Here is an 18,404-nt window from a genome sequence, read left to right as displayed (position 1 = left end):
TTACTTGCGTCACGTGTGGTGAGGTGTTTTGAATTGCACAGCAGGAGTTTTTAAATAACATGGCGGTGAGGTGTTTTTATTAGCATGGCGGTTTGTGGTGAGGTTTTAATAATGTGGTGGTGAGGTGTTTTTAATAATGTGGTAGTGTTTGTCCCACATTAGCGATGTGTGGCGAGGCGAGCGAGTCAATCCACGCTGGTGTATAATACTTCCTGTCACCTCACCACACGTCGCTGCAGAGGCACAGGCTTGTTTTAACCGAGGATAATGACTGTACGTGAAATTAATTGCTGTGTTGTCAAGATTTACACCAATCATAATACAAACATTTCTTTTGCACAAATGTATTTGATATTTGTGATATTATATTTTCATAAACTGGTGATATTAAAGGTGAAGATTTAGGTTAAAAAAATCTTTTCAAAAAATTAGAATTTTATTTTATTTTTTTTCAAGAAATGTCAAAAAGAAAACACTTAGGACGTACACACGGGAGGGGTAGGTGCATCCCAGAAGTTTGGGACGATTTCACAAAAGTTTGAGGGAGTAGTTCAGTGACAACACAGGACAGGACAGACACTGCACAGATATATCGGAGAGTGCACTGGTAATGTCGATGTAGGTATGGCATGGGGAAAAAAAAGTCAGCCCCACCTGCAATATATAAAACTAAAGTCGAAGTATCTTCTCGAAAAAGTCGTTTATGCTACATATAAGAACCTACTTGATCTGTTCAGCTGATTGCCGAGGCAGGGATCACTTTTCAGTACTTCAGACCATGGAAAAAGCAAAAAAAACCGAGATTGGTCAAAACTTGCTCATCATCATCATCATCATCATCATCATCATCATCATCATCCCAGGTTTGTGTGGCGTTTGTATACTGGTGTGTAATTAATTTTATTTTTACATAATTAAAATACTCCTGGGTGCTCACCTGGTAGTGGCTGGATAAGATAACCAGGGGACCACTGGTAGCCGTGGATGACCCATAAAACATGTAACGGAGGACTAAATTAAATACATATATATATATATATATATATATATATATATATATATATATTTCTTTTTAATGTTGTTAACAAATTTTGGAACATCACGGGTGGTGAAGGCTGTGATCAAGTGTCATTGAAATTGTGTGTGTTGTTTCAGAGAAGAAAGAAAATAATACTTTAGGAGGCAATTCCCCCCCCCCTCCAAAAGACCCCAATTTTTAAAATGCCATGACCAAACTTTGGTACATTCTGGGGGATGAAGGTTGTGGTCAAGTTCATTTAAATCGTGTGTGTAGTTTCAGAGAAGAAGTTGCAAGTGTTTACGGAAGGATGGACGGACGGACGACACGCCATCCCATAAGTTCCCTGGAACTACGTTTCAGGTGAGCAAATAATAGATATGATGAGATCTGCCACTTCATAACTACTAGCAGTGATGACCGGGTACCAAGACGTCCCACTTTGATCGGACACTTGACCCTGACCCATGACGTTAGTATTATTCGACTGAATTCAGAATGGGATGACAATAAATTAAATTCAAATCAAATAGGGAGACCAAATACTGCAGATACCACAAGTACTACATTGGAGTCATCACGAGGAACCCAAACAAGCAAAAAGCAAAGATGAAGTCATCAGGAGGAACCTGGATATGATTCGGGTTTCAGCTGCTACTCCTCTACCCTTGAACGAATCCAGGCGCAACCAAGTGAACCTTATTAGAAATAAAAACACAGAATTCAAAGAACTAAATAATTGTGGCTGCCAGACCATGCGTCCATCCATCCAATAAACACTTGCAGCTTCTCTGAAACTACACACACACAATTTCGATGACACTTGACGACAACCTTCATCACCCAGAATGTATAAAAAGTTTGTTCACGGCATTTTGAAAAACCGGGTTGCAATTTAAAACGTATATTCCCCATCACTTCTATATCAGAATTGTGAAGTTTCATGTCGAGTGATGAAGTGGTTCAAGACAAATAATTTTTTCAATATTTTCCTTCAATCCAATATGGCTGCTAAACCATGGAACCTATCAATTATATTCGTGAACACCCTGCTATCCCCAAGGTTTGCGGAAAATGTTTGTGAAGTTTCCTCTCGATCTGTCGTCATTCTGGAGATGTTTAAAGGTTTTAGGGTGAATCCAATATGGCTGCCAAACCCTGTGACCTCTGGTGTCATTGGCGGGAATGTTTTATTCCTCATGGATAGTTGGTAAGAGCTGGAAAGTTTCGCCTCAATCTGTTCAGCCGTTTCAGAGAAGATTTTTGAAGGTTTAAAAAAATCTTAATATGGCTGTTGAACCACGTGACTGATGACGTCAGCAATTTTTTTCCCGCATACAATTTAGCCCGAGATGACCCTCAAAAAAATTTATACTGATCGGATGTTGCGTTCCATGTATGCAAATATGACATCATAATGAACGCACCTATGATATCATGCAAAAATCATATTTATTCCCTACTAGCAAATACAACTCGTCGGGAAATAGTAGGGAGAGAGAGGAGGGGGGGGGGAAGAGAGAGGAGGGGGAGGGAGAGAGAGGAGGGGGAGGGGAGGGAGAGAGAGGAGGGGGAGGGGAGGACGAGAGAGGAGGGGGAGGACGAGAGGAGGGGGAGGAGGAGAGAGGAGGGGGAGGTGGGGGGGAGGACGAGAGAGGAGGGGGGATGACGAGAGAGGAGGGGGGATGACAAGAGAGGAGGGGGGAGGGCGAGAGAGGAGGGGGAGGGCGAGAGAGGAGGGGGAGGGCGAGAGAGGAGGGGGGAAGGACGAGAGAGGAGGAGAGAGGGGAGGGGAGGAGAGGTAGAGGGGGGAGGAGAGGTAGAGGGGGAGGAGGGGGAGGACGAGAGAGGAGGGGGAGGACGAGAGAGGAGGGGGGAGGACGAGAGAGGAGGAGGAGGAGAGATAGAGGGGGAGGAGAGGGAGAGGGGGGAGGAGGGGGAGGATGAGAGAGGAGGGGGAGGACGAGAGAGGAGGGGGGAGGACGAGAGAGGAGGGGGGAGGACTAGAGAGGAGGGGGAGGACTAGAGAGGAGGGGGAGGACGAGAGAGGAGGAGGCGAGAGGGGAGGAGGAGAGAGGGGAGGAGGAGAGAGGGGAGGGGAGGAGAGGTAGAGGGGGAGGAGAGGTAGAGGGGAGAGGGGAGGTTGAGGAGGTAGAGGAGGGAGGGATAGAGTGGAGGTAGAGGAGGGAGAGATAGAGAGGAGGGAGGGAGGTCGAGAAATAAGGTAGGGGAGGTAAAGAGATGAGGGAGGGAGGTAGAGAGGGAAGGAGAGAGAGGAAGGGGAATTAGGATGGAGGGGGGATAGAAGAGGGAGGGAGAGAGAGGAGGGAGGGGAGTAAAGGTGTGGAAGGAGGGAGGGGAGGAAAGAAGAAGATGAGGGGTGAGAAGTGAGGGGAGCCAGGAAGGGGGAAGAGTGACACCTCACTAAACATCGCTATACACTGTACTCTGGGAGGGGTGAGTGGGATGGGGGATAGAGGAGGGGGGGAATTGGGGAGTGTGTTTGGGAGGAGGTGAGTATGAAGGGATGGGGTTCTGGACTTGGGCTTTGTTGAGAGACTTGTGGAGGTGGTGAGGGGGGTAGTACAGGATTGAACAAAATGGAGTACATTAAAATGACACGTTAATACAGCATGTTAATGCAGCATACAGAGACCGCCCTGGGAGTGTCCTGGGGGTGGAGCGGGGAGGGAGTTTGGAAATAGGTAAGCATGATGGGAGATGGAGGGAAGGCAGCGTGATGGGAAGGTAAGGCAGCCTGATGGGAAGGTAAGGCAGTGTGAGAGTAAGGGAAGGTAAGGCAGGGTGAGCAGAAGAGAACATGGTGTGAGGGGAAGGGAAGGGAAGGGAAGGGAAGGCAACATGAGGGCAAGGGATGGTAAGGCAGCATGAGGGGTAGAGAATACGGTGTGAAGGGAAGGGAAGGGAAGCAGCATGAGGGGGGGGAAGGGAAGGGCAATAAAATGCACCCAAACAGCAACATTTTCTACTTAACTGCCAGGTTCTGCATACAACTGGGTAGGAACATTTAAGACCCATGCTATATCCTTGGCAAAAGCATGCCTGCATGTATGCATGCATGCTCACACATGCAGCGACCTTTGCACCCCTCCGGTCGGCTCACTCCGAATCTGATTTGTACATGCTACAGTCCCCTCAACAGAGCGGGAGGGGTGGAGGAGCAGAGAGGGAGGGAGAGAGAGGGAGAGGGTTGGATAGAGAGGGAGTGGGTGGGAGGGAGAGGGTGGGAGGGAGAGGGAGAGGGAAAGGGTGGGAAAGAGAGGGAGAGGGAAAGGGTGGGAAAGAGAGGGAGAGGGAAAGGGTGGGAAAGAGAGGGAGAGGGAAAGGGCGGGAGAGAGAGGGAGAGGATGGGCGAGAGAGAGGGAGAGGGGTGGGATGGGGGTGAGAGAGGCAGAGGGGTTTGAGAGGGGAGGGGGAGAGAGAGGGGATGGAAGAGTGTGGAGGTGGAGAGAGGGAGAGGAGAGGGGTGGGGATTGCGGCAGATGTGACTGCCAGTTTAATTAAAAACTATGTCTGAATTGGACAAATTAACACTTTTTTTTAGCAGTCTGAACTGCTTCTATGTTCAATTCTGGAACTTACATGTTGTAATTCGGCTTAGTTCAAGAGATTTTCGAGGATATGTCATGTGTGGAAATTAAATAAAGCCACGAATGCTGGCATTAATTTATAAGCATTGCAATGTATCCAGCGATTCGAAGGTATGATGATCAGGCATTCGATGATATGTGAGGAAAGTGGAAAAAAAACAACTTTATCATTAAGAAATCGCTGCGGGCTGTTCCAAGCCAAGGCATTGTGGAGCAGGCCAGAAAAATGGTGGTTTAAGTCTCATCCTCTTTCATATACAGCACACAGCTGCAGGTAGCATCATTAGGTGAGGGTGCAGCCATGCTGCTGATGAAATGCTCTGATTACCAGTACAATTTTACTCATTTTGCCAACCTCAGAAGGATGACAGGCTGTCAACCGCGCTTGATGTTAATTCAACGGCACCATAGGAGTTTGAGCTCAGGACATTAAGATCCCAAGCCAGTCACTCTAGCCAATAAGCCAACACCAGGCTGGGTTGAGTCTCTTGCTGGCTGACAGAGAAGTGACCAAGGTGATGTGCCACCATTGGTCAGGCTTATTTTGTTTTGTTTTTTGTGATAAGCACCTCCGAAATTATCTTTAAAAGAGGTGATAAAAATTAACCCAAACACACAATTTCCATTCATGCACCACCTTGGAGTTCTCTTAGTTTGCATGCAAAGTTTTGGGCTGCTAGGTTTCATGGTTTTGGAGTTATGGAGGAGATGGACGGACGAACACACACTGACATTTATTTTTTATAGATGTGGAGTACTTGCCATGTGCAAAGTTTCAATTTTTTCCCTTGGTGCGGTTTCGGAGAAACAGAGTTTGAAAAGTTTTTCCTTTTTGCCAACATGTCTGCCACATCTCGTGACCTGTGACGTCATAATTATCATGAAAACATTCTCCGTGAGAAGTTCTTCCCCTGGTGAAAATTTTGTTTCAATCCAGAAAGCGGTTGCACAGAAAAACCATACTCACGTTCTGTGTGGTGCAGCATGCGGTGGCTGGCTCGCTGAATGTGTGACATTTTATTTTACATGACAATTTCCCTTTTTGTATGATCTTCCATTATGTGACCCATCACTTTGGCATAGATAAATACAAATAAAAATTGAAAATTTCGTTTTTAAAAGTTTCTTCAATCGTTTAATGAAGTGCTTGGTGAATCCACTTGGCACACGTTCTTCCAGGCTCAATGACAATACCACGGTTCGATACAGGAGGTAGGAAGGCAAAATAAATTAAATGATCACGAGTAAAAAATGTTTTCAGTTGTTATGAAGGAATGCATCGCCACATCATGGCAGGAAAGCCGAGAGGTACGCATGCTCAAGCTAAGCTGTCTAGCCTGGGTATGAATCCAGACCCAGCTATAAACTGTCATCGAGGTGTTTCACAGGCAGGGTGATTCATCAATGGATGTTAAACTGGGCGTCACATCTGCTGGAATCCCTCTCCCCCTTCCTTGCCCCTCTCCTTCACTCACCCCTCTCCCTCTGTCACCCCTCTGCCTCTCTCACCCCTATCCCACCTATTCCTCTCAACCCTACCACCCTCTCTTCCATCACTCTCCCTCTTTCCGACCCTCTCCCCCTTTCTTCTCACCTCTCCCCTCCCTCGCTCTCCACCCCTTTATATCTTTATCCCACCCCTCCCCCTACTCCCCCACTCCTCCCCTCTGTTGATGGGACTGTAGCATGTATGAATCATATTCGGAGTGAGTCAACCGGAGGTGTGCAAAGGTCGCTGCATGTACGAGTATGTGTGCATGCGGGCAGACCTTTGCCAGGTAGATAGCGTGGATTTTAAATACTCCTGCCTGGGGTCTCAAAGTGTGTGTGTGTGTGCGTGTGCATTCAGTCATTAAGCAGAACATATCATTTTGTTTGCTAACCCCACTGCCTCCCCTCACTTTTCTCTCCCCTCACCTTTCTCCCCCCTCCCCACCCCCATCACCCTCTCTCCATGTCCCTTACCGCTGCCGAATAAAATGTAGCACTCTTCTCCCACACCTCTGTCTCTCGCACCCCTCCCTCCAGCAGTGTGTAGCAACGTTTGGTGAGGCGTCGCTCTCACCACCTACTCCCTTCCTTGCTCTACCGCCTTCTTCACCCCCTCTTAGCTTCCCCAACCTCCTCTCCCCTCCCTTCCCACTGTCCTCTCTGCCTCTCCTCCTTCCCCTCTCTCTCCATCCCCTTCCTCCTCTTTCTTTCTCTCCCCCATCCTCCTCTCTCCCACTCCCTCTTTCTCTCCCCCCCCCAACCCTTATTATCCCCATCAGCAAAGTGACGTGTTGTATTTGCTGGTATGTATAATATGTATGCATATAATATGTATAATGTGTGTATGTAATATGTATAATGTGTGTGTATATAATATGTATAATGTGTATATAATATGTATGTACTATGTATAATATGTGTATCTATAATATGTATAATGTATGTGTATATCATGTGGGTGTAGAGCAGCCCGGAATCATGGCGAAACCCAAATCCTGATCCCTGTGTCGTAAGAGGCGACCAGGGTTGCGTCAGGAAGGGCATCCGGCGTAAAACCTATGCCAAATCAGTATGCGGATCATAACGGATGATCCGCTGTGGCGACCCCTAACGGGAGCAGCCGAAAGATGAACAACAACAACATGTGTATATCATGTCACGCATGTTATGTGTTTGATCATATATCAATATGTGTGTGTATAATATGTATAATACGTCACATATAATGTGAATATTGTTGCATACACGGGGTGCGAGGCTCGCCACGAGGTGAAGCACTCAGGTCCCTTTTTGAACACCCGGTCCTGAGGCTGCCAGGCACAGATAGTTCCTTGCACTGGCAGGTTGCTGAGCAATCACAAAGGCTGATTGGCACTGCCAATCCAGGCAGGGTTACACTACTTTGAGTGATATCTTGCCTGTGGATGGCCGAGTCAATTGGGGTTTCGTGCCCTCAGCACACACTTGGAATCCTGCCGAGCGATACAGTGAGTGTGTGCTGGCTAACGAGAGGAAATTCTGTGGGGCAGAACTTCCCGGCTAAGCTAATGCTGGACCAATGAAGGAAAAGACAAAAATGGGCTGGGTTCGTTTATAACAAAATCAATTTATTACAAGTGAGGCTGAGGAAAGTCATGTGGCACAGTAAAGGGTTTATTCACAGGTATGCACAGCAGGGGACAGCAAGGAATTGTGGGTGCAACAAAAGAAAATAAATTATCTTAAAAAACGAAAGACAGCAGATTTAAACCCGAGATAAACTTCTACAACCTTATATTATGTTACACATGTTAAAGTTGCCATCAGACAAACCCGAGGAAATTAGAGATAGCCCAGAGAGAAGCAGGTGAGGTGTAAATTCCCTCAATATACCTGGCACGGTCGACGGACCTTCGCAACACTCTCCATTCCGGTCCATGACCCCAAGAACAAAAGGTGGACCAGCTGCGAGATGAGAAGAGAGAGACAGACAGAGGTCAAATCAGAGCTCTCTTTTTATTCCTCCCCAGCGGGGGTGGCGCTTGAGAGTGGAACAGGCAGTGATGGGTATTTTTCCATGTCCTCATTGGTGCGTAGACTTGAACCACTGTATTGGCCCTGCCCTGGCAAGGGTTTCCCACCAGAAATGGCCCCATTTGCTTTGTGCTTTGCCATGCAACAGAGCTCCGAGAATAACATGGGGAGATTGTGCACCCCATCTATGAGTGCTCCTCCTCATACCCGCTGGTCCCAAAAGGCAGTGGTGGTCGTTCATGATGACTGTGTTTGAGCAATGGCAGCGGTGGTGTCACGTGCCGGCTGTAGTGCAATGAGTTTGTGAAGGAGGCTGTTGTAGTCTGATGATGTGGGGAGTTTTATGATAGTGTTGGGGTGAGTGTGGTGAGGGTCTGAGGTGAGGTGTCGAATGGCTTATGGTGCACCATTTGAACAGGGAAACGGCGCGCATATGCAAATAAGCTATGGTAACACTCTTTATTCCTGCGGCTCCTTCGGCAGTGTAACTGGTTTGGCGTGTACGCATGAAGGAAAGGAGGCCATGTCTGAAGGAAAATTAAACAGATAAAAGAATACAGAATGGAATTAAAAACCCACCTAAAAGCCCTACGCACGCATCTTGTCACATTTACTCACTGGACATATAAAAAGGGCTAACGGAACGAATACAAACAAGATAACTGTCTCAGGATCATGGTCTGTTGGATGCCATTGCCGAGGAGGAGTGCTGGCTTCACAGAGCCGCAGCAATAATTTCAAGAATTTCCCAGAAAATGTCTGCTGTTCTTATTCTGCTCCTAACAGTTCATCTGACCACATGCTTGTCAAAGTGGTCATCTCTCTGGCTGTTATAAGAGAACCACCTCAGCACTGCCGAGTATGGCATTTCAATCAGGCCAACTGGCAGGGATTTCAAGCAGCCGTCAAAGTTATAGACTGGTCTCCCATCTCTATTTTCTCCGACATCAATTCATCCTGGGAATTCTTTCATAGAATCTTGCTCTCTCTCATGCACAGATTTAACCCCTCTCATCTTCAGTTGTCCTACCCTTCCTCCCGCCTATGGTACACTGAAGCTTGTATTGAGGCAGTTGTCCTAAAACAACTTGCCTTCCCCTCATGGACGGCAAACCCAACTGAGAGCAATCTCAGTTCCTTCGATAAAGCTCGGAACAAGTGTGTATCTACCCTCAGGAGAGCCAGAAAACAACATCTTTCTCATCTCAAGTCTGAACTCTCAAACTTCTCTCCCTCCTCCAAATCCTAGTGGCATCAAGTCAAGTCCGTTTCTGGTGTATGTTCCCCCTCCCTCACTTCAAATGGCTGCACAGCTGACACTGCACATGAAAAGGCTTAAGGCATAAACTGTGTGTTTGCTTCTAAATTTTGTGTCCCAAACACATCACTTTCTCTACCCACCTTACCCCGGCACAACCAGCTGTTCCTGGACTCTGTGTCCTTTTCTCCTGACAAAGTGGAGAGTTTGCTGTCAAACCTCGACTCAGATTCTGCAACCGGTCCAGATGGCATCAGCCCACGTGTCCTAAAAACCTGCTCCTCTGCACTTGCTCACCCTCTCTCTCTCTGTTCTATTCACCCTCTCATTTGCTCAAGGTCATCTGCCATCTGCTTGGAAATCAGCAAGCATTACCGCTCTGCTTAAAAAGGTGTAAAAACAGATCCCTGCAACTCCAGACCAATCAGCCTTCTCCAAATCATCAGCAAGGTTATGGAATCCATCATCGCTTCAGACATTAAATCCTTCCTCTTTTCCAATGGCTTGATTTCCGATCATCAATTTGGATTCAGACCAGGTAACTCTACCCTGGACGTGCTGCCTCTGCTTTCCCAACAATGGATGGAGGTCCTCAATGCCAGACATGAGATCAGAGGCATCTCCCTGGACATATCATGTGCTTTCGACACGGTCTGGCACCCTGCCCTGCTCCACAAACTCTTCCTATGGTATCCAAGGCAATCTCCACTCATGGCTCGTCGACTTCCTCTCCTGTCGCAGGCAACATGTGGCCCGAAATGGGATTCTTTCATCCCCTCTTCCTGTCCAGGCTGGAGTTCCTCAAGGTAGCGTTCTGGGCCCTGTGCTTTTTTCTGGTTTTCATCAATGATCTCTCCGACTATCTGGAAAATCCTCTATCTGCTGATGACTCTACCCTCTGCCGTTCCATCTGTCATTCCTCAGATCAACAAACAGCAGCTTCTTCGCTCACTGCAGATCTGGGTAAAATCACAAACTGGTCCAACACGTGGAACATGTCTTTCAATCCGGACAAATCTCACACTCTCACTATGTCTCTCGGAAAGGACCGTCTGGAACCCCCTCCCCCCCTTCGTGAAATGCCCCATTTTTACCTCCACCACTGAAGGTGAAAGAGATTATGTTTTCACCTCATTCTGTCTGTTTGTGTGCACGATATCTCAAAAAGTTGTGTTCGTATTCGGACGAAACTTGGTGGACATGTTGTGTGTGTGACGAGGAAGAAAGGATTCACTTTTGGTGAAGATCCGAATCTGGATCCGGATCCGACAATTTTTTTTAAAAGTGATTCTTCACCGTTGAGAGATGAGGCGAAACCAATATATAACACGACATCTCAAAAAGGTGTGGACGGATTCGGACGAAACCTGGTGGATAGGTTGGGTGTGTGACGACGACGAATTGATTCGATTTTGGTGAAGATCCGAATCCAGATCTGGTCACGATAATTATTTAATATTTAAAGTGATTCTTCACCATTGAGAGATAGGGCCAAAAATGATAGAGTACTGTATAGCATGATATTTAAAAAATGTATTGGGACCAATATGTTCCCGTGGATCAGGCATTACATGGCAGAGGTATGTGCTCCACCGAGTGCCCTTCTCGTTTTTTAATTGCTTCTTTGTTTCTTTATTCATTTACCATTGAGTTTCAGTGTGTCTGTTCTGGCCGTAACATTTTTACTCATTGAGCTTTTGTCATGAAATCTTCAACAAACCATTATTATAAGAATATGGAGAACACAGATGAATAAAATGTACAATTTTTTTTTTTAACTGTAGTTTTCAAGTTTAACTTGAGTACAAAGCAACCGTGAATGGGCTTTACATATTGAGATGCTTTCTCGTATTCTCTTAACTTTCTTACCTGCTCATTTACTTCCTCCACTCCTCGCCAAATTTCTTGTAAAAGCCTCAAAAAAAATTCCCTCTGAAGAAAAAAAGATTTACATGAGGACTTCTCTGTTCCATGTGATGTGTGCATCATACGTCATGTAACTCACCAAGCTTGCTGAAAGTGATCATATTTAATATTTTTATGCCAATTTCTTCAAGAGTTTTATACCTCGTGTGAAAATAATTTTGCACAGTAAATTTAGGGTGTGCACAAGCACAGTTTATTTCAATCCTCTTCTGGCAAGGTGGTGCAGCACAGTAGCTGTCAATCATTTTAATATTGTTGCGGTCCTACAAAACCGCATGCTTCTAAGGCAATGGCACCCAACATACAGTGATCCACAGGCAGTTATTTCGTTCGTCTTCATGCAGTTAGACCTTCCCCTCATGTCTAGTGGTTTAACGGGACGAAGTGCGTTGTGTGGGTCTCCCAGTTAGGTCTATTAACTATCTCTGTCTCCTATTCTGATTTCTAGTCCAACCCTTTCCTTTCAGCTATGGTACAAATCAAGCAAGCAAACAAGCAAGCACAAACACCATTCAACATGCGATGGAATATTAAGCACCACATGCTTCCTGTGGCTTGGAATCAACACAAGCCACGACTACACGATACCGCACGCGTGCCATTATGTCATTCAAATCTACACGCCAATTTCCAACTGGCATCACACCTAGCTTCACACCTCACTCACCAAACCTCACCACTTTGACCATAAATGCCTCCCGCACATGGGAAAAATATTCCCACACCTCCTCGTACCTGTGCATCGCAACAATATAGAGGAGTGCTGCATGACTTGGACTGTCCTCGGACCACGCGATGCAGGGCTGAGCAACTGACGTTAATAGCTCGACTGCATCTCGCAGGAGATGTCCTGGGTGGGTATGCAGAATTGATACGACCCTCGTTCAGTCGCCAGACCATGGCAAGAAAGGGGCGGCGAGGAGGGGTCAAGGGAAGGGAGATCCGGGAGCTTGGTACAGGGTCCGGGTGTGAAATTTGGCTCATGAGAGGGGCCTGTGGGTGGTGGGGGAAGTCCGTTGCTATTCGGCATTCAGACTGCACTCGGAGCACGTTCAGGGCTGGGGTGCCGGCTCAAAGAGATGCCCTGTGTTGGGTCAGGAGTTCTGGGCCGTGTCAAACCAGATGGGTGACTAAGACAGTTTCCGGCCACGGAGCCTGGCAGGACGTGGCTTGGGCCGCTGTGGCCCAACAGAGGAGTGGGATTCGGGTCACAGCACGTCACTTTCAGCTCGTCACCCCACCCTTCGCCCAGGGCTTATAAACGGCCAAGCCATCCCCCCCTTCTTCTGTGCTCCTCTTGGCTCTTCGTTTGCTGGTCTTCATTGTCTCTGCTCTTCACTCGCTGTTGGTGCGCAATTGCGTGGACGTGCTTCTTCTTGAGGACAAGTACGGAGCGCACGTTGCCATTAGCCCCGGAAAAGTGACTAAGCCGGAGATAACGCGCCGCATATTGAGGTGGGAACGCTTAGGCAGAGCGTCCCACGGAGGTACATGCTACACAAACAGACCTATACACGACTAGGTTAAGGATCTTTCACCTCACGCATCTTCTCTCCTCTCTCTCTATCCACCCCTCTATCCTGTCTCCTTTGGATGCACAAAAGAGCATCATTACTGACTCACAAACCAATTTTCCTCTGGCATGACACCACACCTCTCACTCCCACACCTGAGATACCACCAGTATTCTTCCCTCCTACCTCTGTCTTAGCGTACTGGGATGCGTTGGTCCGTCGACAGTGCCAGGTATTGCGACGCCTTTTATCCTCATCTGCTTTCTCTCTCTGGGCTATATCTAATCTTCTTCAGGTTTGTTTGTGTGTGTGTATGTTATGGCGCCTGTCCTAGTCTAAGTTAAGATTGTAGAAGTTATAACGGGATAAGTCTGCTCTGTGTCTGCTTTGTAAGATCGCTTGCATTTTGCCACACCCCACAAATTCCTTGCTATCCCCTGCTGTACATACCAATATACTCCATTCAATGTGCCACATCCCTTTCCTCACCATTGTAAATAAATGCTTGTATAGAAATGTTTCCAGCTTTATTACGTCTTTTCCTTCATTGGTCCAGCATGGTTCGTACTCTAGTCTAGTCAGGGCATTATCCCCCACCAATCTGTTTTCTAGCAGGAACGTTCTTAGCAGTTACGCTCGGCTGCATCTGATCTGGTAAGGTGATCCGGTTTGAGCAAGGCAAGGTGATCCCCCGGTAATTAAATCACGTGACCTTTAGGTAAATGGTATCAGACGGAGGACCCGAAGTCATGTGGTCGAGTTATTGGCGTTCACGGTCGATTAGCGACCCGCCGCTCACAAAGTTATTCATGTGCTACGGCCTGCAATTCCGGAGAGTCTGGTGGGAACTAGAGGTAGCTCACCCCCTCATGGTCTTCTCGCCCCTGACCCCGGATCCGCAACAGTATTATGGATGGTGGGGGTGATAGCAATTCATATTGTGGAAGTACTGTTGCATTTAACATTTCACCTGGGGTGCTGTACTCTCGATACGTTTGCTGCTCTGGTGGGGTGTGTGTAAAGTGTTCAGTAGGGAAAGGCCATGAATTCCTTCTTTCGCTCTCAGCTGGGCATCGGCCCTGTCTGTCAGGCCCAAGGCTTATGTCTTGCGTCCTGTCTGTCAATCCTTTCGTGCATCCATCCAGACAGAGTTTTAACTCGAAAATTACTTGATATATTTCTTTCATATTTAGCACGTGTATGCAATCATATCTCGGCATGAGGGACATCAAATGATTTTGGGGATCGTAGCCAAATTGGAATTTTGGCAATTTGAAATTATTTTTTATGGGAGTCATTATCATTACTTATTTATGTCATTACGTATTTATATACACTTTACCATCTCTACAAGGAACATATTACCTTGAATTATGTATGTTTTTTTATTTATATACACTTTGCCATCTCCACGACCGACACATTTATTCATTCTTTTTGATGTAAAATTTACACGTCCCGTTGTTATGGTGCGGTTGGGGCCGTGTCGTCGATGAGGATTTATATTCTTGTTAATTTCAATCCTCCTCCTATCTCGTCTCTCCTTCTTGATGAGATTCCAGTTAATACACTCTCTAAATTCATTTGTATTCTTTGTGCCTTTATCATTTTTATTTTATTATTCAGATTGTGCCAGATACAAGAAGCCTCTTGAGCATGCCTCGAGCCATTTTTGTACAAAAATAAAACTGAGAATATCAGTTTCCAGATGAAATATCAAAAGCACTTTGTTTTGTTTTGATTATTCCATTGTTTTGATTAATTTAGTTTCAACGAATCATGTTACATATATATACATATATATATATATATATATATATACATATACATACATATATATATATATACATATACATACATATATATATATATATACATATACATACATATATATATATATATATATACATATATATATATATATATATATATATATATATATATATATATATACATATACATATACATACACACACCGAGGTTTTTAATTTTTTTTTGCAATATGGTGCATTAGCAATGTGATTGTCACGAGTTGAAACAGCACATCAAGACTAGCTGATTGAATGTATTATACGTATGTTTTTTTTCATAAACACAGCACACAGAGATCACATGAAGCAAGTTGGAATTTCATAACATTTGATTATAGATCAAGCAAATTTGGGAACTTGAGACAGAACCCCATCTGTGCTAATATCAAATTAACATTTAGCTCCTCATTAAATGTTTTTTTCTTTTCTTTTCCACTGAGCAATAATTTCATGTCATCAATCCTGAGGCACATACAGCATTAAGCTTTGCTCCCTTTATTAAAATGGTCCGTTTATGAAATAAGACGAGTTTAACTGTAATAAATCATTATATTTTATCAGAGAAAAAGTTTGTCTTTTCGTTGTGGTTAATATGCCTCAAGTCACAGAAAAGATTCTTCCACAACCTTTTCCTCCAGTGCACGAAATCGCTCCAACATTGCATTATACGTCTGAAACACAACAGTTCAGCGGGTTAAACGATTTGCCATCAAAATATTGAAATTCGTTAATTGAGACCATCCATATATTAAGCAAGTGGGGGGAAAGTAGCGTCTTGAGAAAACGGGAGAGGGCGAAGGAATTAGTGAGATAAGGGAAGGAAGCTTGGGATAAGATCAGAGTAAGATGAGGGAAACAAAGAGAGGAATGAAATATACAGAGGGAGAGTTGAAAGTTCTGCTATTTTTACGTACAACATACCAATTATTTTTGGCCTGATGTTGGCTTAACGGGTAAGGTAGTTGGCTGAAGATCCTCAGGCATTGAGTTCAAGCCACTGTCCTGCCGTTGAATTAACACTTGGTGGGTCGATGTTGAATTAACACTATGTGGGTCGACGTTGAATTAACACTAGGTGGGTCGACTCAGACTGTAATTTTTCTGAGGTCCGAAAAATGAGTGCCAGCCTACTGGTATTGGGCATTGAATCAGCGGCACAGCTGCGCCCCCAGAAAATGATGCAGCCAAGCAGCCACAGGCTGCATACGAAGAAAGAAAGAAATTATTTTTGAAATGATGCTGCCATAAAGACTCATGGAAATGATGTGCTGAACAGGCACATTGCTTGCATTGGTTAAGTGAAAAACAAACAAACAATATAACTCCGAAATGCTGATGAATCTTAAAAAAAAAAACCGCGAACGCAGTCTACACCACTCACTTTTGTTCTGATCCTCACGCCCAGTGCCGGTTTACCGTACCTGTAAGATGATTGAAGCGTATGGGGAACCGTGCTGGTGGCCGCGCAATGAATGACAATGGGCCGAGCGAACCAACATTATGCACCACACCCTATCGTCAAACAGAGGACAATCACCAGCTTGGGCTAATTATTATTGAGTGCTATCTCTGATCAAACCCAAACAATCAGTCAAGATATAGTTCTTTGTACCACGTGGGATTTAATCAGCAAGCACGGTGAGAAATGGCAGGAAAATACAAGCAATGGCAATCATACAACAACTGGCCAGAAAGCGAGCACAGGCAAGACAACAATTATACAAGTAATAAAAACATTTTTAAAAACGCAAAAGGATGTTGGGATGTCACTCCAAAAGGTATGTATAAACAAAGTAGGGATGGTCACAAGAAATGATCATGTGAAACCATCCCTTCATCTTTCGTTGAATAATAGTTGTCCCTTTGGTTATCTCCATTTGCGAGTTTCAGGAGGTGGGAGGAAGTTCTCCCAGAACTCAAAATCTCCACCTCCTTTTTGGTAAACGATTGTGATTCATGAACCAAACTGTGAAACTTCGTTCTCATAGCTTCGTTCCAAGGGCTCTTTTCAAAATCTTCACTGAACCTCTGACAGCCTCCACTTGCAGCTCATTTGGAGTGATATTCCCCAGAATGATTTTTAAATTCTCAGTAAGGGTTTTCTTTATCATTCCTGCCACTCCGACTATCACTGGTACAATTTAAGCTTTCTTCAATTTCCAAATCCTTTTGACCTCATTTTTCAGATCCTGGTATTTGGTCATTTTCCTAATTCCTGTGGCATTTAGTCAGAAGTCATTGGGAACTGAAACCTCAATTAACAATGCTGACCATTCCTGTTTGTGTTTGAGCACTATGTCCGGACACAATGTTTTGTTTGCAATGTCCACACTTGAAGAGATCATCTTGTCATGCGTGAGCATTTTCTGTTCATTTTCGAGGATCAGATCTGCTTTGTGTTTCTGTGATTGTTCTGGGACTGAGACGTTGAAATGTTTACAGATGTGCCCGTGGATTACTCTGCAGACGCTGTCATGTATTTCTGTGTACAGCTGTTCTGACATGAGTTTTTTACATCCCGAAAGGAGGTGGCTGGTACTTTCTATTTCGATCCCACAAAACCTGAATTTGTCCGATTGGCTCAATCCCACCATTTTCTTAAAGGCATTAATGTAATGTCCTTGGTCTTGAGCATTTATGATGACTCGTTCTCCATCCCAATTAATTTGACCTCTTATTAGCCATTCCAAAGAGTTATCCCTGTGTCGTAAGAGGCGACCAGGGTTGTGTCAGGAAGGGCATCCGGTGTAAAACATGTGCCAAATCACTATGCGGATCATACTGATGATCCGCTGTGGCGACCCCGAACGGAAGCAGCCGAAAGAAGAAGAAGAAGATTAGCCATTCCAAAGAGTATTCCTTGTCGATCCCTGCTCTGTCAGGCTCTTTTTTGAATCTTCCTGATCTTTTGTCATTCTCCCATTTGTCAGAGTATATCAGTTGATATTTACCCTCGCCGAAGGAGAGGGTATTGCATTTGGGTCTGTTTGTCTGTTTGTTTGTTTGTCCGCACAGAACTTTAGTGTTTTTCTCCACAACCGCTTCACTGATTGAAATTAAATTTTCACCATATGAGCAACTACTCATGTACAATGTTTAATGATAATCATGACATTATATAGGTCACATGGTGTGGTAACCATGTTGGAAAAACGGAAAAACTTTGGACCTCTGTATCTCTGAAACCGCACAAAGGAAAACATTTAAGCATGGCATGTACCAAGTACTCCTCATGGGGAATGTGTGATTTTTCATGATGTCATAGGTACCTTCATTATGACATCATAATTGCATATGTAGAACGCAACATCTGATCAGTACGAAAATGTTTGAGGCTCATCTATGGATAAATTGGTCCACAGAAAAAAAATTGATGACATCATCAGTCACGTAATTCGGCAGCCACATTTTTTAAAATAAATAAATAAATAAATAAACCTTCAAAATCTTCTTTTCTGAAGTGGCTGAACAGATCAAGGTGAAACTTTACATGGATAACCGACTGCCTATCCATAAGGACCAAAAGGTTCATACATATGACATCATAGGTCACATGGTTTGGCAACCATATTGGATTTACCCTGAAACCTATAAAAAAAAATCTCCAGAACGGCTGGACAGATCGAGGGGAAACTTCACTCAAATATTCCACAAGCCATGGTTGTACAAGTTTGTTAAGGAATAATTGAGAAGTCACATGCTTTGGCAGCCATATAGGATTGAAGAAAAATATTGAATAATGTTTTCTCTGAAACCGCTTAA

General features: G+C 44.8%; 1 protein-coding gene across 9 annotated transcripts in view; it reads right to left on the bottom strand.

Moving 5' to 3' along the window:
• Window positions 1-7,755: 7,755 nt before the first annotated feature.
• The window catches only part of XYLB (xylulokinase), a 123,281-nt gene continuing 112,632 nt past the window's right edge, over window positions 7,756-18,404 (bottom strand). For 4 of the 9 annotated variants that reach the window (XM_085872891.1, XM_085872893.1, XM_085872898.1 and 1 more), the window contains one exon: window positions 8,071-11,323. In XM_085872891.1, coding sequence (XP_085729017.1) covers window positions 11,117-11,323 — 207 coding nt within the window. In that variant the 3' untranslated portion in view covers window positions 8,071-11,116. The other 5 variants (XM_085872894.1, XR_015056011.1, XM_085872895.1 and 2 more) reach the window with 5 other exon arrangements.

This window comes from Eptatretus burgeri, chromosome 3 (genome assembly GCF_056783735.1).
Source record: "Eptatretus burgeri isolate ZD-2024b chromosome 3, Ebu_testis_v1, whole genome shotgun sequence".
Classification (NCBI taxonomy): domain Eukaryota; kingdom Metazoa; phylum Chordata; class Myxini; order Myxiniformes; family Myxinidae; genus Eptatretus; species Eptatretus burgeri.
Note: the sequence above shows the minus strand (reverse complement) of the source record. Positions and strands in the feature narration are given on the sequence as shown.